This window comes from Nicotiana tabacum, chromosome 12, assembly GCF_000715075.1.
Source record: "Nicotiana tabacum cultivar K326 chromosome 12, ASM71507v2, whole genome shotgun sequence".
Lineage (NCBI taxonomy): Eukaryota > Viridiplantae > Streptophyta > Magnoliopsida > Solanales > Solanaceae > Nicotiana > Nicotiana tabacum.
The window spans coordinates 36,005,959-36,032,777 of NC_134091.1; the positions used below are offsets into that span (position 1 = coordinate 36,005,959).

At 35.5% G+C, this 26,819-nt stretch overlaps 2 protein-coding genes across 4 annotated transcripts; both read left to right on the plus strand.

Annotated features, from left to right (window-relative positions):
• The first annotated feature begins 3,261 nt into the window (after nt 1–3,261).
• LOC107784349 (uncharacterized) lies at nt 3,262–11,398 on the plus strand. 3 transcript variants are annotated; one of them, XR_001647665.2, is made up of 5 exons: nt 3,262–4,325; nt 7,373–7,514; nt 7,609–9,882; nt 10,239–10,671; nt 10,861–11,398. XR_001647665.2 is itself a non-coding variant. In XM_016605477.2 (4 exons), the coding sequence occupies exons 1-4, from the start codon at nt 3,373–3,375 to the stop codon at nt 10,605–10,607; spliced, it is 3,738 nt and encodes a 1,245-aa protein (XP_016460963.1). In that variant the 5' UTR covers nt 3,262–3,372; the 3' UTR covers nt 10,608–11,398. The 3 variants fall into 3 exon arrangements, 1 of the variants encoding a protein (XP_016460963.1); XR_001647664.2 differs by having other exon boundaries at nt 10,899–11,398; XM_016605477.2 differs by having other exon boundaries at nt 10,239–11,398.
• Nucleotides 11,399–13,759: 2,361 nt separating this feature from the next.
• On the plus strand, nt 13,760–17,894 carry LOC107784348 (5'-adenylylsulfate reductase-like 4). The gene is made up of 4 exons (XM_016605476.2): nt 13,760–14,278; nt 16,175–16,362; nt 16,437–16,561; nt 17,103–17,894. The coding sequence occupies exons 1-4, from the start codon at nt 14,072–14,074 to the stop codon at nt 17,555–17,557; spliced, it is 975 nt and encodes a 324-aa protein (XP_016460962.1). The 5' UTR covers nt 13,760–14,071; the 3' UTR covers nt 17,558–17,894.
• The last annotated feature ends 8,925 nt before the right edge of the window (nt 17,895–26,819 follow it).

Sequence of the window (26,819 nt, forward strand, 5' to 3'; positions counted from 1 at the left end):
CCTTAGATCATTCCAATTCTTGTCTACAACCTGTTCATAGTTAGTTATTAAGTATTGTATTTTTATTACGTGTTATTTAGTTAGTAAACATCCAACTTGTTATTTTAATATTTCTGAATATTGATTGCGTGAATTTGTGTGAGTCTAGTAGCTGTGCTTAATAGGTTAATTCCCTGTGGGATTCGACTCCGGACTTGTTAACCGGAATATATTTGCAACGACCGCTTAATTCTTTTTATAAGTCATAGTTGGGCGTGATCAGCTATTACACGACAAATTAAATTTAAGACATTTGAACACATGTATCTTGCTGAAATTTTCATGAAACCTGAGACTACTATGGAACTATGCCCTGATAAATATTTTATGGAGAATGTGAATGGCATTCCAACAAATGAAATTCTTCCAGAAGAAATGATGCCTGATGATAAGCATGAGAAATCTAATGTGGAATTTAATGATCACCATAAACCGAGACAGTTTTCATTTGATCTTGGTGCTAATTTTCTTAATGTCACCATTTCCTTAACTACAACGGATCTTTGTGTATGGGATCCGGGAATCAGTCCCGAGTTCATGGCTCTAACAGGTTCTATAGAGAACATGAAGGCCCATGCACTTTTTGAAGAAGTTCGAAAAGGGAGTTGTTTGTTTGAAAAGCTGTATGATTGGGAGCATGTAGGTAGAGCTGAAATGAGTGTTGAATGCAGTTGTAGTTTTAAAAATTCTTGTGCATCATACAAGCTACTGGGTGAGTCGATAGCACATTCATTTATGTATTCTTTTGATGGTGCTCCAACTCACCTTGAGGCGCAATACATGATTACTCAGTTGAGGTATTTTAGAAGTGGAAGGATGTGGTGTCACTATGAGATTGCTTATATAGTTGTGGTGATGCATTGACTACTAATGGAACTCATTTGTTATGAAGAAGACACAACTCGCTACAGGTGCATAGACTTCGTCTATAAGATTTTAGTTCGGATTCACTGTTATGTCGGTTTTGCTAATTTTGCAGTACTAAAGTTGTACGAACCTAGTATTGTCTTGGCTTTATATACTAATAAAAAAGGAAGGAACAACAAAGTTCAAGCAAAATTTTTAAAACTTGAGAAAGGACTGCAGTTTCTTAACTTAATGGAAGAGTCTAAGTTTGCACACATCAATGCACAATATGTCATCATTGTAGATATGCTTGGTCGATCAAGCCAATTTGTTCATGCTGGAAAGTATATGTCTGAAGTTGCAGAATTCAAGGACTTGGACTTACTGGATGTTGGGCTTAACATGAATCCACCTAGAGGACTTGCCTAGGTGGTGTTCCATATCGCCATAAATTTTGTGCAATGTTATTCCTCTTTCGAAGAAGATTAGTTGTTTATCTCGAGTTTGCAAATCTTCCTTTTGATCTGGGTATACATGATATCCCGATAACCTGTGTTATCAACCTAAATACGTTTACAAACAGTAGTATTTTTCTTCTTATAATCCAATAGCTACAATATGGGGTGATTGGATTTATAGTGAGGGGAAGTCGACATCATGTGTTGGCTTTATTCTTGCAATGTGTCAAGATGCAGGAATGTTTGGGTAGGTTGTTGCGACCTAACACTTCGACCTTTACCCCTATGATCCAGAATCCATGTTCTGTGACCTAATGCCTACAATCCTATATGTATGGAGAGAGTTGTTGCCAATTTTCTGTTTGGTGGTGGTTGCACTAATGCAGGAGTAATGAGCCAGTACTTTAAGCTTGTTGTTATTGCTTTTTTGGTTACCCTAAGGTATGGCATAAGGTATAAGGTTGAGGATCCCTTTGATTGTTATCGCTCTTATTGATGACAGCTGGTTATTCTCATCGCTATGTTATTATGCCTCAAAATAGTTGCGAAGATATTGCTCTATATTGCTTGCTCTCTGTTGACAATGTCAAGCAGATATTGCTACAACTTCTGCTATGCTCGAATCTTGAGGACAATATTCTTTTTGAGGCGAGAGGTATTGTTGTGAACTCTGTGAGTGACTCGGTGGAGGGCATATTTGGGAATTTGAATAATTATGTGTGGGACCCAGGTTGATTGCAGGCATGTGCTAAGTTCGTGAAAGGGCAGCGTAGAAAAAGACGGTTATAAATATAGCAAAGGGCGTAGAGTATTCTTTATGCTAAAATTGTCAAGTGTTAACTCTATTTTCCCATCTATGTTCTTCTTCTGATACTTCTCATCCCTTTCTGGTTATCCCTCATTTATCCCTTTACTTTCCAGCTGATTGTTGTTCTTCTTTCCGTAAATATTTTCCATTTTGTGTAATTCAGTTTAGTGAGTATATAATATATAAGTCTGTTTGTGTTGAGAATTTGTTTTGTTTCAAATCGCGATTCGCGAATAACAAACTTTACTTTAAAAAAAAATGCCTTATTTTATCAAATATTCTTATTGCATTGTTTTGACTGATTCAAATTTGTTTCGAGTAATTTCAAGCAGAGCCGACGCCGAGCTACTTCTACCTTTTTCATTCAAACAGGAATGACTCCACTCCTAGTCCAGTGTGGCTTAGACTATTAGAAGGTGTAAGGATGCTAGACCGCGTATAATATTGTAAATCAAATTTGCTGCAATAAAAATTTTAATTCAAACTCATCTCGTGCTTCCTCACAAAAAGTTGCCTATTTCCAAGTTTCACACCCAACACCTCCGTTTAGAGATGGAGTCTGTGGAAAAAATTTTACTTATCACCTCCGCGTAGAGATGGAGTCTGTGGAAAAAATGTCACTTATCATAACACTCGGTGATATTTAATCAAGTATATAGATTTAGATAGCTTTTTTTTTTGGTAAGAGGGGAAACTCGCAGCCGCTACAACCTCTGCCCTTCGGGTGAGCACTATGTGGTGAGTACTGGGTAAACTTCGCTCTATGTAATAGCCCGCAAACCACACAGAGGATGAAAACCACTAGGCAAACCCTGTGCAACAGGCTCAACCCAGACGACATTGAGGGGGGAATCGATCCCAGGTCACCTGTGCGACAAGCTCAACTCATAAGTCATTGAGGGAGGAATCGATCCAGGTCATCCGTATAGATAACCACCCTCCAAACCAACTGGACATCCCGAAGGTTAGATAGCTATATAATCACTTATATAGAGTTATGGATTCAATTAATACGAAAAATAATTTAAACCAAATCCAATAAACAGGCATTAAGATTTAGGAGTACTTCACATCTTTTTCTTCCAATAGGAGAACTTTGAGAAGTAAAAACAAGCCCTCCTTTTTCCTTTACTTGACATAAACACCCCCTTCCCTCCCAAACTTATAATTTTTTTTCTTCTCCTCCTAAAACCTCTCCTCTCCTCTTCCCCTTTTTTTCTCATGGCTTCCGTTACCGTCGATTCTTCCTCCGTCACCGTCACCGACGGCCCACTTCATGCAGAATCAATCCCCACCGTCGATCTACGCCTCCTTTCTCAATCTGAACTCTACTCCCTCTCCCTCTGTACCCCTTCCGCTTTCAACCCTCGCCGTGATGACGACGTCATTGTCCCTAAAATCGACCGTTCTGTTTTCAACGAATCCGCTGGGTCCCGCAAACAAACTTATTCCCGTCTCCGCCTTGCCCCCGCCTCCTCTTCCTCCTCCTCCGCCCTCCGTAGCCGTACCCCTCACCTCCGTAATTCTCTTCACAACCCATCATCTTTTAACAACGACCCGGAGAATTCCCAAATCGTTTCCCTTCTTAAACAGCTATTCGGGTCGGGTACCAAAACGAATCCCAATCCCTCCGATTTGATACATATTCGGGTCGATTATTCGGATTCGTTATCCGTGCCCTTACCCTTGACCGTGCGCGTGCCCGAGTCGTCCAATGTGGGTTCAATTGGGCAGAAAAGAAAACGGGGTCGGCCTAGGAAGAATGAGAATGAGAACGAGAAGGTTGGGGTGGGTGGAGGTGGGGGTGGGGTTGATAAAGGGACTGATGTGGCAATAAAGGACATTGTAGTTTATCAAAATGTGGATGATAATAGGGATAGGGATGATAAGGAGATGTTGAATAAGGATGGTGAACCGGTTGATTTGGCGGTTCTGGGGACGTTGGAGGATCCATTTGGCGAAGAGCTGAGGCGGAGGACGGAGGGATTGGGGAGTTCAGAGGAGCTGTTAAGGTTTCTGGGGAGATTGAATGGGCAATGGGGGAGTACTAGGAAGAAGAGAAGGATTGTGGATGCAGGTGAGTTTGGGAATGTGCTGCCAAAAGGTTGGAAGCTTTTGCTTTCTATTAAGAGGAAAGAAGGTCGTGTATGGTTGCATTGTCGACGCTACATAAGGTTTTTTTGTTGGAATGTTGTTTCTCTTATTGCTTATTGTTGTTACCTTGTTGATTTTCTTGCCAAGATTGTTTTGGTAGATAGAATCAACGCTTGTAAGGAGTCCTATTAAAACCAAGAAATATATGCCTGCCTGCCATCCACACCAGAATAAATAGAGTTTTCCGAAAAAACCTGCTAGTGGAGGAAGACCTCCTAGGGATAAGAGACATAGGTGTTAAAGAGTGAGCCAAAGAAGGATCTTTTGTGTTAATCATGCATAATCTCGAATGTTAACAATTCCGGTACACAGACCAAATAATAATGGTTAGGGATATTAGAGAACCCTAATTTGCCTTAACCATAATCTTTTAATATTGAGTAAATGCACTTGAATAAAATGGAAGGAATATAGAAGATTTCATAGAGCCGAATCTAACTAATTTAAGATTGAGGCATAGTTGATTGATTGATCATTTATGGTAGGCTATTGGATCTTGATTTCTCTAGGGGGATGATTCCCATCAAAGCTTAACATAAATGATATGAAAATAAATGATATGAAAATAAATGAAGTGGTCCGGTAGTGACTTTTCATCGGGAGGTTGAGTTATACAACTAGCATTTGTTTCTGATCATATTTATCTGGGTAATATGTTTCTCGATGATAGAATTCATTGGTTTGTGTATAGACTCCTTCACTTGTGCCTAGTGCTACTTTACGAAAGTTACTCCCTCCATTTCATTTAATGCGTTTTAGTTTGACTGGGCACGAAGCGCAAGAATGTAAAGAAAACATCTGAATCTTATTAAAGATATATATAACATACCAAAAAAACCCTTTGAATTTTGTTTTCTTACACATGCCACATCATTTCTACAAATTGTCATTAAGGATAAGATGAGAATGTTGGAATTATAAACTTATTTGATATAGAAAGGTTGCATTCTTTTTTAAACAGACTTAAAGGGAAAGTAAGACATATAAATAGAAAGAAAGGGAGTATTTGCTTTGAGATAGGATCATGATACTATTTTGTGTACAAATTTAAAAACTGAAATTTCTACATATGAAATGAAAACAAATCGTAAATTCCATCCCTGCAAATAAGAGGAAATATTTGTCTAACCAGCAGGTAGAACATTGTCCATTTATCTGCACTTCTTGAATATTAATTATTTTCTCTAACAGTCCAAAATTTATCATTTGCCAATAAGCTCACATAACTTTATTTTTTTTACTAAGGCATGCCTCTTTTGTTGGTGGTCTAACTGGTATCATCGATGTTCTGTTTAGTTTTGCTTAGCTCTCAATTTAAACAACAAGTTTGTCAATATAGGCTGAGTATATGTTTAGTGCTCTTAGTGCCCATATCCCCGATGCTGGATGTATCTCTTATGCATGTGACTTTCCCTTTTTTTCAACAATAACCTTGTTAAGTTTGTTCTCTTTGATATCTGCAAGGACATTTAGTTATACTAGTCTTTAGGATACGCGTGTTGCGCGACCTTAGGTTAATGAGTACAAAATTTACAAAGAATTACATAAATTGAAAATTGAAAATTGTGTTTGAGTTTTTATTAAAAGAGTTAAAGAAAATAGTACAAGTTTCTGAAAATAATGATCTTTCAGTATTTTCCTATGCATATGCGGTATTTCCTTATTTTTAATTTGTGCACGAGTATACTTTTAGTTTAGGACCCCTATATTAAATATATTTTAGCTACAATTTTTATTTATGTTTCCTCATTTAATTATATAAGTATTATGTATCATTTAACGATTATTATCGTTTCATTTGGTTTTATGTATCTAATTAGGGTAACTTGTGTAAAAGTTCATATATTTAGTTAATGTTCAATTATATGTGTTCATTCCACAATTGAACAGGTAAAATCTAAATTTTAGGATTTTTTATTTACTTCAAATAAGGAAGGGTTCAAAAATAAATTTTAGTTGATCTCAAATTCCTAAAAATTAGGCAAACAATTAAATGACTATTTTGTCCAATGTGAACTCTATTTTAAAGGGTAAGAAAGACGGACGATATTTCGCTAAGGGGCTTCGTACTTTTAATATAGTATAGATTATAGACATGTTCTGTTGAGCGAAAAATAGACTGTTCATGAAGGTTAACTGTATTTGACGTCGCATATTGATCCTAACTGTTCTTGGTTCGGGTTTCAAGTTGTTTGGAGGTTTTTCGGAATAGTGTGACCGATTGGAACTTGGAAAAGTTTCTGGGCTTTATTAGGAAATAATTTACTTATTTCTTTATGAAGGTTTGAGCTCATGAAATTTGCAACAAGAATTTAAATGTTCAAAATGTGACACAATTTGTTTGGCCTACTAGACGTTTTTGTGTAATTTAAATATTTAGTAAGGAGAAGAATGGAGAGTAAAGGGACTATGCTCTTGAGATTTCACATCGGTAGATCTCATGCTGCTGTTTAGGCGTGGATCATATAAGGGTATCCAACTAGAATTCAGGATCATCTAGGTTACCGGGAAAAGTTTATTATTACAGGAATCTTGTTTAAGAAAAATTTAAACCCTATGAGGATCAGCTTTTTGTATTAAGTTAGATTCATCTTTCAAGATAATGTTGGTTTCCTTTGTAAGTAAAGTCTACTAGAAGTTACTTGATCTAGTCACTCCCATGACATGGCTTTCTCTCTCTTTTTATTCCTTGAAAACCAAGAACTACCCTAGAAGACCAGCTTGAAACCACGTTAAATATGTGTGCAGGGCGTGCGTGTACTATATATATGTATTATATGCACATACATTGGCTTCCTTTCAGGATCTTCTTGACCTGCATCATGTTACTGGATTTACTTATAACATCTTAAAGATTCTTTTCCCGTGATCATCCTGGCCTTCATTTTCTCTAATGGGGTCTTATTATCACAGTTTGCAATTGCTGAATTTGTAGCTTGAAAAAAAGTCGAGCTTATCTAATGGTTTACCATATGATTTTGAATTATTACTATGATGTTTGTATGCTCCTCTGCCTGTGTTATATGTGTCCAATTTAGATGGCTTAAGACTCAATTGATTTTCTCAGCCCTAGTGGACGGCAATTTGAGACATGCAAGGAAGTCTCTTCATATTTGCTCTTTCTTCATGGTGAACGAAATGAAAATCTTCCAACATATGCTAAGAGTAGTGGAACTGTTGAGATCACTAATACATGTGCTTTAGTTAGTGTAAGTTTAAAACCCTTTTTTTTGGCTATATTTTTTCTCTTCCTCCTTTTTTCCCCCTTCTAGACAGAGATTTGATTCATCAAATATGTTTCAGACTTCAGACCTTCAGGATGGCAGCAACAATGAAGGCCCTCTTTTTCACAACTCATCCCCTGCTGTTGATCATGGGGAGTTGCAAGTTTTATTGAATTTTGGGGAACTGTCAGAGGTCCAAGTAGGAGATCTTTTGCACTGTGACAAATGCAATGTGACCTTTAATGATAAGGATGATTTATTGCAGCACCAGTTATCTCATCGGCGAAGGAGATCTAGAAATGGTCAATCCATTACTGATGGGGTAATAATTAAAGACGGAAAGTTTGAATGTCAGTTCTGCCATAAGACATTTGAAGAAAGGCATCGGTACAATGGTCATGTTGGGGCCCATGTTAAGAACCAGGTAAAGACTGCAGATGGATCTGTTTCAGTCAATGCGGGAGAGTTTGTTGAACCTGTGGCGTCTAGTGGAGCCATGCTGAGGGAGTCCATGATGCTTGATTCAGTTGTTTCACTGAGGAACCTGTCAGAAATTGCTGATGTAAGTGCAGATTATGGTAGGAAATTTGCACCTCCTGGTAAAATCCAGGAGGATGATCACATGGAGATTGACGATAAACTAGAAGGTTTGAGTGAGGCTTTGAATACTGCCCCAAATAAAACTAACATGTGTTTAAGTTCTGAAGCGATTACATGTAATAACATGGGTAGTATTTATTGTGAAACACCTTGTGACTCACTGATTGCTGACGTTGTAGCTGAAGGAACCAATAAGGGTTGTCATAACCAGGAAGGGAATTCTGAGAGCTGTTCCCCTATTTCATTGAATGAACAAACATGTGTGAATACAAGCAAAGTCATTGACTGTTCCACCATAGAAGAGCCTGAACAGGAAGGTTTACTTTGTTCAAATGGCATTGTTGATTCGTGTGGTGTTAGTGTGGAAGATGGCAAGTTTTCCCCTGCGGTGGAAGAGAGCAAAGTAGAGAGTGATAGGTTTGTGGATAATGAGTCAACAACTGCTTTATGCAGTAATGTCAGTGTGCTGGATGAGAACAGTTTGACAAATGCCAAACAAGTTCCATGCACCGAAGATCACTCAGGGAAAAACATTGATGTTCTGAATCGTGTACCCTTTTGGGCAGAAACATCTAAAGAAAACAGAGGTTTGAGCAGCACAGGTACCCCATCTTGTGACGAGGAAGGATCCACAGTAGATTATGTAAAAAGAGTTTTTCCTGGTTGCATAGGTGAGCAAAAACCTAGTAGCATGATGTGTAATATAGAAAATGATGAGTGTGGCAGTCTTGTTGATTCAAATGACAATAAGCTGATTATGAAGGAGGATAGTTGTTCATTTGTTCCCCATCCAGATAAACATGTAAATACTGCTGAAAAAGATGTAAGTGATGGTTCAGCTTGCTTTCTAGAGGAGCCTGAACAGCAGAAAGTTGACAAGAACGGTCTGTTTTCTTCAGCATGTGACAAGAACAGTGAGGTTGAAGCTCAACTTCTTAATGATTCGAAGACAACTACAGATGAGCCTAAGGTTAGTGAACTGCAGGGTGTTAGTAGTAATATAACGGGATTTCCTTGTAACAATCATGCTGTGCAAAAAGCTGATACCAGTGATATAGAGAAGGAAAAAAGTCTTGCATTCTGCTCACTTTTTCCGGCCATGAATTTGAGAGCACCTTGTGCTGAAGATCATGATACCAAAGTTTACCGAAGCACAATTGAGGTTAATGATCAGCAAAGGGCTGCAAACACATTGTTTTCTTCAACCAATGTACCAGAAGCTTCTACCAAGGAAAATACCATGAACAGGAGCTATAACAACCCTTTGAATGGATCTAAATTTGATGGTCTTGAAAACTCTAGGCATCATGATCTAAATGTTGTTTTCGGCAACTCTCATGTGGATCTAGATGCAAATTTGAACTGTACAACCTTCCAACTTGGCATGGAGGAAACATATGGAGTTCAGGCTAATCTCCTCGGAAGATTAGAGTCCGATAAACAAGGAGAAGTTGGGATTGATTTAAGTGATTCGGCTTTCAAGGGAAAAACAGGAGATTTTGAAAGTAACTTCGACACGGTTTTTCATAGTCAATTGTGGGATGAACAGAAAGTAGATGAAGTTGGTGACTCTGGAAAGAAGATTATTACTGGGTTTGGTTGTGGAGGTGCCAAACCTAATGAGGATGTCATGGCTGGCAGCATTTGGAGAACGGGTGTAGAAAATGTCATGCAAGGTGACTCAGCAGACAATTCAACCTCGGTAGTGCAGTCATCGAACTGTTTCCAGACCTATGATGTTTTGTCAGATAAGGTACGTATTAAAATAATTGGACTACTTTAGCATGAGAAATATACCATTTCTGCCATGCACTTGGCAAAATATGCTATTGTGTATTAGTTTCTTAGTCGTCGCATTTCTCTTTTCCAATACTTTTACATTAAATTTCCATTTTTCCCGTTAGAACGAGATCGTAAAAACTTGCAGATATTTCTAGTGATGAATATTGTGTTTGTGAATCTATTAGTTCAAAGCTGTTTATTGATCTATCAACAATTAAATTTTGCTATATGGCTTCTGACTTTGATTTATACTGGAGGCCAACAATAATTAAAAATGGTTATATTTGACAATCTTATCATTATTTCTCAACATGCTACTTTGGACAGGTTCAAAGTCTCTTCGGAGAAAATGAGAAGTATGATGGCAACACAGGCTTTGATGGGTTGAGATCAGACAGAACTGGACCAGTAGAATATAGTTTCATGAGCACACAGAGTTTAAATTCTCTTCAAGAAGAGCCTAGAGCTTTACCTTACGATGTGGATATAGAACAAGGATTTAATTCGTCATTTTGGCTTGGAAAAGATGATTTAATGCCAAATTTAGCTGGCAGGAATCAGGTAATGTTGGTATGCGTTTGGTGCAGAAATGAGTTTTATCAAGAGCCTAACCAGTTAGGAGCAGAAGCAGGTTCAATTGGTTCCATGTGTCCAACCTGCAGTGGAAGGATCTCAGGGCAGTTTAGCTTTTTGTAGAATGACACCATTCAATGATCCGCCTTCAACGTAATTTTCAGACAGAAGATTAGGTCAATGGAAGGTATTTATTCATCCCAAGCTGACAAATAAAAAAAGAAAGTCTAGACTATGACTTGGATCTTGATTGATGTTAGTTAAGCAGCATCTAACCTTCCTATTCGTTTGACTGAAATAAGTCTAACTACTGACTTTGTTTTAGAAAGATAATGAGATCTTTAGCTTCTTTAGCCCTTTTTTTAAATCAATGCAGTGCCAAATGTCTGCCTATTTACCTCTCTAGTCATACAGGATATGGTAGGATCCATCAATAGGACCAAAAGATTTTCCTGGATTATTAGATTGGTGCCGTCATGTATTTACACCACATTCTGCTGAATCTGTTTTCCGTTTGAGTTGTGGATGGAGGATGAAGAAGCAACGTAGATTGGTTGGCAGTGGGATGGAGGATGGATGAAGAAGCAACTGAGATCAGTTTGCAGAGGTGACAATTTGACATTGATATCCTCCTGCTGCTGTGGTCTCACTTAGATTCTTCTTTCAAATGATTCTGTTTTTATTTCATTTGGATATTTCTGTCTCTGGCAGATGTTGATTTTGTAGCTGTCTTCTTTTTGCTTTTTGTTTACTGATGTGACTTTTAAAACATCCAAACACAACTAATTATTTAAGTAATGAAGTGACGAGTAGGGTAGAAAAGAGTCTAATGAGCATTAGCAGCTTAGCAGATAATTTGATTACACTATTAACATTACCTGATTTCTCAAATTAAAATGTTCTCTTGACTGCCTAGTGCCTACCTCTACCTGGATATTCTTAGTTTCTAATTTCCATTTTGGTTTGGTTTTTAGTTCAATCAATTCAAAAAACATTAGTTGTGTCAAGTTTTTTGGGCTTTTACTCGAGCTGATCACTTGAGTAACTTGTCTGTTGCTATTGATCTTTAGGACTTGTCTGACATTCCATATGCAAAGGGAGAAGTAATATTTTGCAAACTGTTTTTGTATAGCAAAGAGAAACTAAAAATGCCCTCCAAGTTGACATAGTGTTGGGGCCGCACTTTTGATTTTGGCAATCTGCTCTACCTGGAATGCAACTGTCATCCCTAGTGGCACCTAAAGCATCAACAAATAATAATATCGAATGTATTTATGTGTTCTATAGAATAATCGAGATGCGTATAAACTGAAACTGACTCGGTCACGAAAAATATCAAAACTAGCTGTGCTCATTAAGGATCACAACTACCAATCATAGTCGTAGGCCAATAAATTAGCTGTGAATAATGTGGTTCCTTTGGGTATCATTTTCTTATTTTGGGAATTTGAGTTTTAAATTATTTATTCATTCTGATTCAAGTTGCATGACCTCAAGATTGAGCTGGTGGCAATAAGCATTTTGTTTTTTTGCATTTGATTTACGGGACAGAGAACATAGTTGGTGTAAGAGTTTAATTATTACTTTTGTATTATATTATTCTTTCTTTTTGTTGCTGAATAGATTATACCAAGATAACCTAGAACTACTAATGCTCATAAAGCTATGATACGATTAATTGACGAAGGGACCCAAGTACAGCTATACGTTAAGAAAATAAAAACTGTTCTTTTGGCCATAATTTACTCTTAGAGTTTAGAGGAGATCTGAATACTATCTGGTACGAACACTAGGATATTATCGTTGTATAGAAATAGTGTTTTTATTCTTTAATTATATTAATTCGTAGCACTCGATAGCGATTTTGCTTTAGGCTACTGTTGGAGCAAAATTAATTTACACTTCAAACATTTTCAGATTTTGGAGTAAATTAAGTTGATGTAAAGGAAAAAACTTTTTCGTACGTTCTTCGGACATTACTTTAACGCAAAGCTATTGTTTCTCCCACTATAACTTGATATGATATATATATATATATATATATATATATATATATATATATATATATATATATATATATATATATATATAGAGAGAGAGAGAACTCAAGTTAGAATTGCATTTTAGAGATTTTGTTTTCCCACTATAGATGCAGAACACTAAACAATGTATTGAATGATAAGGATACAGTAAACGTGTCATCTCTAACCATTTAAGTTTATATATAAGATGATCAGTATTTACAGGTTTATGATTTATCACTCATAACCAATCTAATGTGCTTGCCTATCTATTTGTGAGAAAAAAACTAAGTTGAAAGGGTTATCGAATAAGGAAATTGAAATACTAGTTTATATTCTCACATATCCGTACCGTTGATTTTATTTTTATTTATCAATGAATTTGTAACTTCTTTTTTGAGATGTAATTAAAATTTTAATGACACTGTCATATAAAACTATTTTACAGTGACATGAAATTTAATTTAAGGTTTTAATATAAGAATTTAAATTATTGCTAAAGTTCAGTTCGGTACAAAAGTTTAATCTTACCATTTATTTCTTTGAATTTATTTATGTCCTTACCGATTTAACCTAATCTTCTATATAATCAAATGGATTAAAATTCTTAATATAAACTATTGCTTCTTATATTGTTTCTTGATCAATCAATCTACATGTATATAATTATTCTTAAAGAGTACATAAAGGGGTTGGTTTTTCCCTTTTGGAATTAGTTATACCTGTTTTCCAATGATACTAGACAAGTGAGTCTTGCTCAATTGGTAAAGCACCTCCAACCACAATCGTTAGATCCTGGGTTCGAGTCACGCTGAAGGGTAAGTCTAAAAACACTATAGATCCTCCTAAAATTTAGGACTTTATTAAAATAAATAGAAAATCATATGATATACATGAATTGTATTTCTGTTTATTTGTCTTTTTAATCATTCAATTTCGTAATTCACAAATTAGATTAATTCGAATTCATGCCACATAACTCATCTAAGAAGGTAAAAAGTTGTTTATCAAAAAATTGTCTATTCCTAAAAGAAAAACAGAATCTCAATTATTTCACCACATTCCAAATTATTGTTTTATTTGATTTTACTTTTGATAGAACACCTGTGGACTGTGGTTAAACTTAAAGGTAACCAAAATTCTAAAAGGGTGTCAAAAAAAATAGTAGGACTCACATGTCATTATCGGTAGCAAAAAAGAAAATCTAGTAAAGCTTTAGCAAAATCAGCAAAAAATATACAAACCGCACGATCACTTTATACACTGGTCCATATTACATAGTGGATCTTGATCCAACACACAGCAAAATATACTGTTTTTTATTTTTATCGTTTAACCAAAAGAATAATAATTCTATCCTCCTCTCACTCCTCTCAAATAATATCTGTGAGCCTTAACGCTAACATGCGCCGGGCTCTCTCCTCCACCACCGCCACAACCACCGGCACCGCCACCGCCACCGCCAACGTCGATTTATTGCTCTAGGGTTTTCTTTTGGTGGGCCCACAATATTCTGATCCAATTCATTTTAAGGAATAATAAAGCAAACCCTTAGTCCTTCAAAAAATGGGTCTTTTAAGTGTTTGGGCAGCTGGGTTTGTGGTTTTAATGATGGCCTTTGATGGGCTGGCCTCGCCGGAGACTAGTACGATGTCGTTTCGTTCAGTTTGCCCGTTGAAATCCCTTAAAGATTCGATCTTTATGGGGTTTCATCAAGATTTGACATGCCCATTAGATGGGATCCAATCTTCTCATATGGCTGGAGTTATTCAGGTATATAAACAATTTGCCTTGTATTGTATAATTTTTTCAGCTTTTTGTATCAATCTGTTAGATTTTTGGGTGTTTTACCTTGTTAGCTAGGTGCAAAGATAATTTTTTTTTGGGGTATGTAGTGATGAATTGGTGATGATTCTTGTCTTTATGAGTTAAATTTTTGTGAAGTGATTATAATTTTTACTCCATGATTTTGGATGATTTTATCTGCTTTTAGAGAGTGAATATTGTCTTTGAGATAATTAGTGAAGAATTTTGATATACTTTTGACTTTGTTGCATACTTTTTAGGCTTGGACCTTGGTTCTAAAGTGAAAGCATCATGTAAGTTACACCAATATATGGAGAGGCAAGTGTAGGATAGAATGCCTATACTATACTTTTATCTATTGAGTTTGAGCTCTTAGATATTTCTCATCGCTTGGAGTATTTGAGTATTCGTGCCATATATGTAACAAACTGGAAATTAGCTACGTATTTTGTAAGCTTCTGTTATTTTTATTTGTCAATTTCCAGGAAATAGTGAATACTGCATTGGGCCGTGGATCTGAGCTTCAAATGCTTTTCAATTGTTGTTGCTAGTCCAAATTGAGGTGGTTTATGCAGCTAAATCCGTATGATGTGTAACAAATGCACTGTATTTACGAAATGACCCTACCACTTTGAGAAACTAAAGATTTGCAGAATCTGTGGATATGTTTCAGTCCCATGGCATCTTGGGCTAGCCAAATCAAAACGCTTTGAAGATTATTTTGCATAGTCATGTTGATTCCTGCTAGTTGGGAATATGTTTTAGACTTAGTAGAGAACTTCTGTTATCATCATCATAGTATTATTTTTTGTATATATATATTGCACTTCTATTTTATTGTGGTAATTATGATGATATGAGTTGAGCTTAATGAAATGAGTTGAACTCGATGAAAGGAATGAGGATTCATACCACCGACCCAACTTTTTTGGGACTGAGGCGTAGTTGTTGTTGTTGTAGTCATGTTGAATATCTTCCGCCTTCACCTGATTTATTAGTTGGTTTTATCTAGTAATGGTGGTTGATGTGGTTCTAATGCTTTACATTTTCGTAGAGTAGTATGCATGGTTCTCCTCAAGTGAATCTGCAATGGTAATGTGTCATGGTTGCTTTCTTAGAGATGAGAACCAAAGATACATAAGAGCTAGTCTAGGTCATTAATTTTCCCCGGAGGGTCCGTAGCAAGTGCATGATACATGACATGTAATGGGGCCTAGGTCTTCATTCATTCATTGTAGGAGGAACAAACACCATTGGATCACCATGCACTTGCTCTAAGGAGAAGGAATAAACACAATTTGTATTCACTTATCAAAAAAAAAAAAAAACAATATGGAGCCTTTGTATTCACTTATCAAAAAAAAAAATAAAAAATGGCGAAACAAGAAAAGGGAAAAAAAGAAGGAATGAAGAGCGACATAGCTCATGATCTCTCCTTCCAATTATCAAATAATACAGTTCTTTATCTATGTGCCCCTCCCCATGAATCTAGGGTTACAATATGTAGCCTTTCAGATGTAAGAGTACATAAGTGCTGTGTCAAAACATTATATGTTTGATGACTGGCAATTATCAAATTCTACATAGTGGGAAAAGTTAGAGCACTCCGAGTTGAATCACGTTGGCTGTTGAATGTGCATTACCAGTGGGTACACCCTCACCCTGTGTCATATGTTTTAATCCAAACTTTTGATGTGGTATCGTATTGCTGCCTCCTCCATCTTCATTAAACTGGTTTCGTATCTTCTTATGATGTATGATGACAACATGTATTTATTATGTTATGTTATGTTATGTTATTTATTTATTTATTTATTTTCTTGAGGAGTTCTAATGTTTCGTTTTCCTTTTTTTACTTTGAAGGGAGATGAACTGTCATTGCAGAGGGCACTAAATATGATCCACCGGAATACACATGATTATGTTGCTTTGCTTTTCTATGCATCCTGGTGTCCTTTCTCTGGAAGTTTTAGGCCAAAATTTTCTGTCCTGTCTTCTTTGTTTCCTTCAATTCCCCATTTCGCAATTGAAGAGTCAGCTGTTAAGCCAAGGTTAGTGTGAAATTAATGTTTTACATTGATGTGCTTTCTCTACATTGTGCTGACAACTAAGAATGTCTTTTCAGCACTCTCTCAAAGTATGGAGTTCATGGGTTTCCCACTCTCTTCCTTTTAAACTCAACAATGCGCGTACGGTATCATGGCTCTCGCACCCTTGATTCAGTGATTGAATTCTACAGTGGCACTACTGGTAAGCATGTTTGTTAAACTGTATTATTGCGTTTTGGACTTGGTGCCCCTAAAAGGGGAATCTGTATAGAATTAGTAACATTATCCAACAACCCCTCTTCCCACCCCAAAAAAGAAAGTACTAAAAAAAGGAAAATTGCTGGATGGGTTCTGAGTGTTAAATACAAATTAATCGAAATTGTTGGTGATTTCGCTTTTGCTAAGGTGATTTTACATTTTCGGGCAGAAGGTGATTTTGCATCTTGAAAATGCAGCATTTCGGCAATTTCTACACCTCACTTTTTCTTTTCAAAACTTCCATTTCCCTCTTTTAGTACTTTACTTTCAAATTATTGACGAGTCATGTTGCCTGTCTAATTTGGTATACATGCGAATACATCATTAAATATGTTTTCTAGCTGCAAGTAGGTTTCAAGCTAATGCATGTTACTTCAGAAGTGTAAAATATGCCGTTCGTTTATTCTTTTAGGATTGCAGCTTATTAAGTGCAGCCATCATTCCTACTTTCTTTATCTTAAGCCCTCTCTCTAAATATGAAACAGGTTTTCAGATTGCTTCAGTGGATGACACTTCTCTTGGCAAGACTAGATGCTCCTTGAATCATTTGAAATTGCACGGCAGTGACCAGGAAAACTGTCCATTCTCCTGGGCCAGATCTCCTGAAAACCTTCTTCAGCAGGAAACTTATTTGGCCTTGGCCACTGCATTTGTGCTAATGAGACTGCTTTATAAGTTATTTCCAGCTTTACGAAAGATTGCTCATTTCAGCTGGGAAAGGTCCAATTTACATATAAGAATAAGAAGCTTGTGGGAGCTTCCTCTGCTCTATATGAATCGAGCAATACAATTATGTAATTCACTGCAGGAGCCATGCAAAAGAAGCAACTTGCAGGAAGGAGCTATGAACGCCAAGGCATGGGCTTCCAAGTCTTTAGCTTCTGTTTCATTTGGAGAGTCGAGCACTAGCCGGGTGGTACCGGTAAGCTCTACTAACTGATTCATTTGATGGCCAATATCTAAAATCATAATGCTCTTTGAGAATTATTTTAGCCACCGTCATTGTGGTTGGTGTTATCTGATTGGGGCAGCGCTGTGCAACGTCGAGCATTCGAAACAATCTGCTTCAATTTCATGTAATGTAGATTAGGATTTTTTCCCTCACTGTCAGGAAAATAATGTATCAAATTTGTATATAGCTTTAACTAATAGGCAGAACTTTTGAATTCAGATCTGTGTTTGTGTAGTCCAGACGCTGTCTAGTTCCATTTGTATGCTAATTTTGACTTGAATTAGATCCTTTGCGAACAAAAGTCGGGTAACCGATCTAAGTTCACAACATGGTTTTGCTTTCTATCTCTAAACACTCTGCATGCAAGACACTGATGAGAAGAAGTGCAGAAGCGAGAAAACTATTTTGAAGAACTTGCTTGAAACAATATGCCATCGAGGAAGAATTAAGTTTGGTTGGTCTGAAGAAATGATGAGCTTGAGATGCTTAAACTTTATAAGTTGTTATTAAAGGAAGTTCTGAAGTTTGCCGCATACTAGAGGAAATTCCTATTTGCTATTTTTTACTAAGTTTATTTCATGGTATTTTTTTATATGATACTCGTTGCCTATTATACCCGAGTGTTGAAGCTTTTATGTGATATGAATCATATGATTAGCCTCCGCCCCATCTTTTACCTCTTCTATTAGTATCATTTTAACTCTAGGACACGAAAGTTATATTACAATTTGTATAAGTTAAAATAAAATAAAAATTATTTCATAAGGCATAAAATAAGTAGACCTTCCTTCCCCCTTTTCCTATTTTAGGCATTCAAAGTGGTTGTCAACTGACAGTTGGTAAATTGTCTTATTGTAAGGTAAGTCCTTTTGGTTGTTGCTTTACTGTGTCACTTTTGAGTTATTGACACACTAACTACACAATGTGTCAAACTCAATAATGTGATTTTTGTTTGCTTTTGGTTTTTGCTCTATTGAATTACTAATCTGTACTATTCCCTCTTTGCACCAAAGTATTCAAGAAAATGAGAAAAAAGAGGTCCTTATCCAAAGGGAAAAAAGGAGAAAAATGAGGTAAGCTAAAATATGAAAAAGGAAGTGGTGCATGCATTCCTTGAGCCGAGGGTGTATCGGAAGCAACCTTTCTACCTTCATAAGATAGGGGTAATGTTTGCGTACACATTACCCTTCTCAGATCCCACCTGTGGGATTACACTGGGGGTTTTGTTGTTGTTGTTGAAGTGGTGCATGCATCTTATTCATGAATAACGGATAACTACTTTTAAACTTGTTTGGTTTGTGGGGTTAGGTTAAGGTTGTGTTTACTTTTATTTGGCTTAAATCAATTGATTAAGATAGAAAAGGAGCTGATACTACAGTCTGAAGTTTGAAACAACCAAAGCCCTTGAAGAGTTGAGGTATGTACTGTAAAAAGCTGTTAAATTATCTTCTATCATTTACTTATAGTTGCTTGCCGTGGTCCTTCATCCTCGTCTTTGCTTCACAATCTGATCGTATTGGGAAGCATTTTCTTTTTAATCTCTATTTCCAAAGCTCGTTCAGCAAGCTTGTAAAATTGTGTTCACTTTCTAGTCTCTTTGTGGCCTGCTGTTAGCATCGATCAGAATTGCTATATTATATATGGGGAAAACCATTTACAAAAATGGCCTATTCTATGAGTCCTAAATGCGCTGCACGAGTGAGTTTTACACCAAACAGCCTTGCTTGTTGTTTCCAGAGAAGGGGATGACAACTCTTTTCTGGGTGCAATCCAATTCAATATCCGAATGTTGATCCCAAAAGTTTCCTGTGATATTTACAGTGGATGTGGCTCTGCTCTGGCAATGTGAATAGATTGTGATAGAGTCTTGTTTTAGATAATGTTTCTGTTTCAAGAAAGAAAGAAAGAACGAACTTAGGTGTTTATTTCGGTAAGTTTGTGAAGCTTGCTTAATTCTGTCTCCAGGCAGACGTATAATCTGGTCTTAAAATCCAGTATATTGGAATAGTCGAGGTATACATCTGATCTAGTTGGCTTTTGGTGGAAGCGGATTTCTCTATTTTAAATCCATTTGGAAGGGAATACATGCATATGGTTAACCGTTTAGAACCGAAGTTCATTAACTACAATTTTAAAATATTAATTTAACTTGTATTATACTATGTTCTCCCTCAACTTAGGTATTCTGATTTGTCTTTGAATGTTGCGGCAAAATGGTTAAAATTTACTCATAAGTATTATTCATTAAAAAATGGGTTGGATAATAAATTATTTAAAAATGGGTCAAATATTGTTAAGAACCAATACATTTTTGTAAATGGATAACTAAGGACTTTAACTTTACATTTGTAAAGCTTTAAATTGGGGGTTCCTTAAGTTTGAAAAACTAGGAATTTTTTCAAAAGTAATTATATTTAAGAAGTCATGGATAATTCATATTATTCGGCGGTTAACATATTTTTTATTTGTATTAAATATGGGTCGGGTCAAATAATTTATTCGTTTTTGCATCATCTGTTTTCAACGTTAGAAATCAACTTTCAGGTATTATTACCTACTCGCAAGGACAGAATACTATCGGAATGATAAATTCTCAGTTCAAAGAAGTTGCATACACTAATATAAAATGGATTAGGATGATGAGAAAATTAGATCGCAGTTTAAATTTGATTATCTTAATAATTTTTAATTCTTGAAATATGTGAAAGCCGAAAGGTATAGATTAGAAACAAGATTATCAAAGGAAAAAGAAAGTTAAAAAAAGTACTCTCGTCATCTTTAGTAAAACTAACCTACTTCTCATTTTGGTCTGTCTAGTCAGGTTAAGCTTTTCTCTTAAGTGGAACCATTTCCCTCAACATCCAAGTTAATGTATAATGACATCATTATACATTATAAACTTGATGTGATATCGAACCAACTCAATTTCTTACATTTCAAACTTAGTTATTCATAACACTTCTCTATCAGATGAATAAATTGGCCACTACTTTTCAGGAATTAATAAGTAGCAAAGAAGGTTCGGGCATGATTTTCCACCTATAGCAAAATGATATACTAAATGTTGAGAAAATCAAGATTTTTTTCACTCAAAGTTAATTAGTGTCATATATAAGACAATAATAACAATGCTGTTATAAGAGAAATCAAATTATGTTGGATGTCTACTCTTCCTCCATGATCTTCTCAAATGCTTAATGACATATTCAATGACATATTTCTATGCTTAATGACATAATCAATGACATATTTTTATTCACTTTTCATGCCTATATAAAGGCCTTGTAATAGATAGGAAAAACACACAATTGAAGAAGAAATAAGAATCTCTCTTTCTCTCTTTCTCTCTATATCTCTTAGCTTGTTTTTCCTTGTTCGATATTGTTATTTTGAGTTATATTTATAACACGTTATCAGCACGATTGTCACCTTCATTTTTACAATCAGATCCTAATTGTGTTCAATTCTCCTTCAGGTATATCACTATATATTCTTTTAGTTTATGGTAATATATATGCACCAATATGCTATTTATTAACAAATTCATATACTGTTAAGCATTTATTTTAGTTGATCATGTTACTGAAGTTCTCTTACCTTACTTATTGTTAAAGAAAATATAAGATATAGATCTTAAGTGTGTTAAACTAACAAAAAATAATTTAATAAATATGTGTGGACTTGCGTAGAGCAAAACTTATCTTCAAGACATTCTACAAAAATAAAATAGTGATAACCAAGGTGACAAAGTAATTATTGTACATACTAGTTTAAATTACTTTACAATTGGTGGAAAGTAATATTTGAATACATTCACTCTTATCACCGTATATGGTTATTCCTCAAATCCACGTTTATAATAAATTATTTTTCTTTTACCATACTAAATATATCTCTTTGTGTTTATTCACATACTCCATAATTCTTGTTTATTTGGCATATATATTATATGTTACTTTTTATACTACATGTTTGAAGTGATCAACTTCTTAATTAGTTGTCTGATTTATTTTTACAAGTATATTTTCATTGAAAATTATTTTTATTTGTTCTAACCCATTTACTTTTGTGATTAGTTTCAATATGTCAAACTTGTCAAAGCTTGAATTTGTGGCACTAGACATTACCGGGAAGAATTATTTATCATGGGTCCTTGATGCTGAAATTCACCTTGACGCTAAAGGTTTTGGAAATACTATTATACAAGAAAATGAAGCATCAAATCAGGATAAAGCGAAGGCCATGATTTTCCTTCGTCATCATCTACATGAAGGGTTAAAAATTGAATATTTAACTGTAAAAGATCCACTTGAGTTATGGATTAGTTTGCAAGATCGATATGACCACCTAAAACTTACGGTATTACCGAAAGCTCGGTATGAATGGATACATTTAAGGTTGTAAGACTTTAAAACTGTAAGTGAGTATAATTCGGCTATCTTTAAAGTAAGTTCTCTATTAAAACTATGTGAAGACACTATCACAGATGAGGACTTATTAGAAAAAATATTTTCTACTTTTCACGCTTCAAATGTGGTGCTACAACAGCAATACCGTGAAAAGGGTTTTAAGAAATATTCTGAGTTAATCACATGCCTACTTGTGGCAGAGCAGAATAATACTCTATTAATGAAAAATCATGAAGCCCGTCCCACTGGGTCAGCACCATTCCCGGAAGTGAATGTTGTAGCAGCATATGCTAAGTCTGAAAGAAAACAAAATAATTACCGTGGTCGTGGACATAGTCGTAGACGTGGACGTGGCAGGGGACGAAACAATTATCGTCATTATGGTAGAAGTAAACAGGAGAACAATAAGAGTTCTCAAATTAATCCTTCAAAAGGTAAAATTAGTATGTGTCACCGATGTGGTATGAAAGGTCATTGGGCACGCATTTGTCATACGCCAGATTATTTTGTCAAACTTTATCAAGCCTCCCTTAGAAAGAAAGAAAATAATGTGAAGGCACACTTGACCTTTCAAAATAATGATGATGAAGCAGGTCCCTCAAACAAATATGATTCTGAGGCACATCTTGCATATAAAGATGATGATTTTGGAGGCCTAGCAAATATTACTCATTTAGAAGCTGGAGACTTCTTTGAGGATATTGACTGAAGAACTAATCGTCTTACTGGGAATGAAACTATAATAAAAGTTATCATTTTGTTATGTTTGCAACTAGTTTATTTTTCTTAAGTGTATTTTCCTAATGTATCATGTGTTGCTAGTTTCTATATTCCTAATTTATTTCTTAATATATATTTTGTTTGTCTTTCGTATTTCTTATAATGTACTTTGTGATTTTTTTTTATGAAGAATATGAAAATTTTTCGGTCTTCAATTGGACTCAAGATTAATAAAGATGATATATGTCTTCTGGATAGTGCTACAACACACACTATTTTAAGAGATAAGAGATATTTCTCTTATTTGGTAATCAAAGAAGCCAATGTTAATACAATATCCGATAGTACAAAATTAATTGAAGGTTCTGGAAGAGCCAATTTATTACTACCATGAGGAACAAATTTGGCTATTAATGAAGCACTATATTGTAGTAAATCTCAAAGAAACTTATTAAGTTTCAAAGATATTCGCCAAAATGGCTACCATATTGAGACTACAAATGAGGAAAAGATTGAATATCTTTATATTACTACAATAATGTCTGGTAAGAAATATGTGCTTGAAATGTTACCTGCTCTTTCCTCCGGTTTATACTACACAAGTATTAGTAAGATTGAAACGCATGCCATAGTAAATGAAAAGTTTACTAATCAAGATAATTTTATTATTTGGCATGACCGGTTGGGTCATCCTGGTTCTACTATGATGCGTAAAATAATTGAGAATTCACATGGACATTCAATAAAGAACCATAAGATTCTTCAATTTAAAGAATTCTCTTGTGCTGCATGTTCTCAAGGAAAATTAATTATTAAACCATCAGCTATTAAAGTTAGGATGGAATCCCCTATATTTCTGGAACGTATATATGGTGATATATGTGGGCCCATTCACCCTCCATGTGGACCATTAAGATATTATATGGTTTTGGTAGATGCATCTACAAGATGGTCACATGTGTGCTTACTATCAACTCGCAATATGGCATTTGCGAGATTGTTGGTTCAAATAATAAAGCTAAGAGCATAATTTCCAGATTATGCAATTAAGACAATTCGTCTTAATAATGCTGGTGAGTTTACATCCCAAGCCTTTAATGATTATTGTATATCAAGTGGGATAACAATTGAACATCCGGTTGCTCATGTTCATACACAAAATGGTCTAGCGGAATTATTGATCAAACGCCTCCAATTAATTGCTAGACCAATACTTATGAGAACAAAACTTCCCATTTCAATATGGGGTCATGCTATTTTACATGCAGCAGCACTTGTACGGATAAGGCCCACAAGTTATCATAAAGTCTCCCCGTTGCAATTAGCTTTTGGTCAGGAGCCATATATTTCTCATCTTAGAATCTTTGGTTGTGCGATATATGTTCCAATTGCTCCACCACAACGCACAAAGATGGGTCCCCAAAGAAGGTTGGGAGTATATGTTGGGTATGAATCTCCTTCTATTATAAAATATCTGGAGCCTATGACTGGAGATTTATTTACAGCAAGATTTTCTGATTGTCATTTTGATGAATCAGTATACACAATATTAGGAGGAGAAAATAAGCAGCTGAGAAAGGAGATAGATTGGAATGTATTATCAATATCTCATTTAGATCCTCGAACAAATCAATGTGAACAAGAGGTTCAAAAGATAATTCATTTGCAAAATATTGCAAATCAACTGCCAGATGCATTCACTGACCTACCAAGGGTGACTAAGTCACATATTCCAGCTGCTAATGCTCCAATTCGAGTGGATATCCCGGTAGGACAATTAATTAAAGAAAATAATTTTAAACCACGCTTGAAACGTGGTAGACCTATCGGTTCTAAGGATAAAAATCCTCGAAAAAGAAAAGGAGCAAATGATCAAAGTGATCATAATACGGAGGTAGTGACTCAAGAAGAGCACAAAGACATAACAAATGATAAAACCTCAAGGGAGGTTCAGGTACCTGAAAATGATAAGAATGAAGAGATCTCAATAAGTTATGTCTTAACGGGAAAAAGATGAAACCGAAAAAATATTGTTATCGATAACGTTTTTGCTTATAATGTCGCTATTGAAATAATGCAACAAGATGAGGATCTTGAACCAAAATCTGTTGATGAATGTAGACAGAGAAATGATTGGCCAAAATGGGAAGATGCTATCCAGGCAGAATTAACTTCACTTGCGAAACGTGAAGTTTTTGGGTATGTAGTCCAAACACTAAATGGTGTTAAGCCTGTTGGCTATAAATGGGTTTTTGTACGTAAAAGGAATGAGAAAAATGAGGTACAAAGATATAAGGCACGCCTTGTTGCACAAGGATTTTCACAAAGGCCTGGTATCGATTATGAAGAGACATATTCTCCTATTATGGATGCTATAACGTTCCGTTATCTCATTAGTTTTGCTGTCCATGAAAAACTTGACATGCATTTAATGGATGTGGTTACATCCTACCTTTACGGCTCACTTGATAATGAGATATACATGAAAATTTCCCAGGGATTTAAAATGCCTGATGCACATAATTCGAAGTCCCGAAAAATATTTTCAATCAAACTGCAAAGATCTTTGTATGGTCTAAAGCAATCAGGTAGAATGTGGTATAACCGCCTTAATGAGTATTTATTAAAGGAAGGTTATATAAATAATACCATTTGTCCGTGTATTTTTATAAAGAAAACAACATCAGAGTTTGTTGTACTTGCTGTATATGTTGATGACATAAATCTTATTGGAACTCCTACAGAACTCCAAAAGGCAATTGATTATTTAAAGAAGGAATTTGAGATGAAAGAACTCGGAAAAATAAAATTATGTCTTGGTTTGCAAATTGAACATTTGGCAAACGGGACTTTTGTTCATTAATCTGCCTACATAGAAAAGGTATTGAAATGGTTTTATATGGATGAAGCACATCCATTAAGTACTCCGATGATTGTTCGATCACTTGATGTGAATAAGGACCCGTTCCGACCTCAAGAAAAGAATGAAGAACTTCTTGGTCCTGAAGTACCATATCTTAGTACAATTGGTGCACTTATGTATCTTGCTAACACTACAAGGCCTGACATAACTTTTTCAGTTAATGTATTAGCAAGATATAGCTCTGTTCCTACAATGAGACATTGGAATGGAATCAAACACATATTGCGGTATCTAAAAGAGACTATCGATATAGGGTTATTTTATGACAATGATTGCAGTCCCGATCTTGTTGGTTATGCCGATGCTGGGTATTTATCTGACCCACACAAGGCTCGATCTCAAACAGGCTATGTGTTTACATATGGAGGCACTGCCATATCTTAGCGATTGACTAAGCAATCAATAGTGGCTACTTCATCTAATCATGCTGAGATAATTGCTATTCATGAAGCAAGTCGAGAATGTGTATGGTTGAGGTCTATAATACACCTTATTCGAGACAAGTGTAGTTTGAAGTGTGATAAATTACCCACAATTTTGTATGAAGACAATGCAGCATGCATAACCTAATTGAAAGGAGGATTCATAAAAGGGGATAGGACAAAGCACATTTCACCAAAGTTATTTTACACACATGATCTTCAAAAGAATGGTGATATCAATGTGCAACAGATCCGTTTAAGTGATAATATGGCTGATTTGTTCACCAAATCTCTACCGACGTCAACCTTCAAGAAACTAGTGTACAAGATTGGGATGCGAAAGCTCAAGGATGTGAATTGATGCTCTCATCAGGGGGAGTTAATACGCGTTGTACTCTTTTTCCCTTACAAGGTTTTGTCCCACTGGGTTTTCATTGCAAGATTTTTAATGAGGCAACCAAAAGACGTATTTCTAAACATGTGTACTCTTTTTCCTTCACTATGATTTTTTTTTTCAATAGGATTTTTTTCTAATAAGGTTTTAGCGAGGCACATTATCTATGGACATCCAAGGGGGAGTGTTATAAGAGAAATCAAATTATGTTGGATGTCTACTCTTCCTCCATGATCTTCTCAAATGCTTAATGACATATTCAATGACATATTTCTATGCTTAATGACATATTCAATGACATATTTTTATTCACTTTTCATGCTTATATAAAGGCCTTGTAATAGATAGGAAAAACACACAATTGAAGAAGAAATAAGAATCT

Coding starts and splice junctions, on each gene's coding strand:
- LOC107784349 (XM_016605477.2), top strand. CDS start 3,373: ATGGCTTCCGTTACCGTCGATTCTTCCTCCGTCACCGTCACCGACGGC. Junction 4,326..7,372: donor CATTGTCGACGCTACATAAG/GTTTTTTTGTTG, acceptor TGATTTTCTCAG/CCCTAGTGGACGGCAATTTG. Junction 7,515..7,608: donor ATACATGTGCTTTAGTTAGT/GTAAGTTTAAAA, acceptor AATATGTTTCAG/ACTTCAGACCTTCAGGATGG.
- LOC107784348 (XM_016605476.2), top strand. CDS start 14,072: ATGGGTCTTTTAAGTGTTTGGGCAGCTGGGTTTGTGGTTTTAATGATG. Junction 14,279..16,174: donor ATATGGCTGGAGTTATTCAG/GTATATAAACAA, acceptor TTTACTTTGAAG/GGAGATGAACTGTCATTGCA. Junction 16,562..17,102: donor ATTCTACAGTGGCACTACTG/GTAAGCATGTTT, acceptor AATATGAAACAG/GTTTTCAGATTGCTTCAGTG.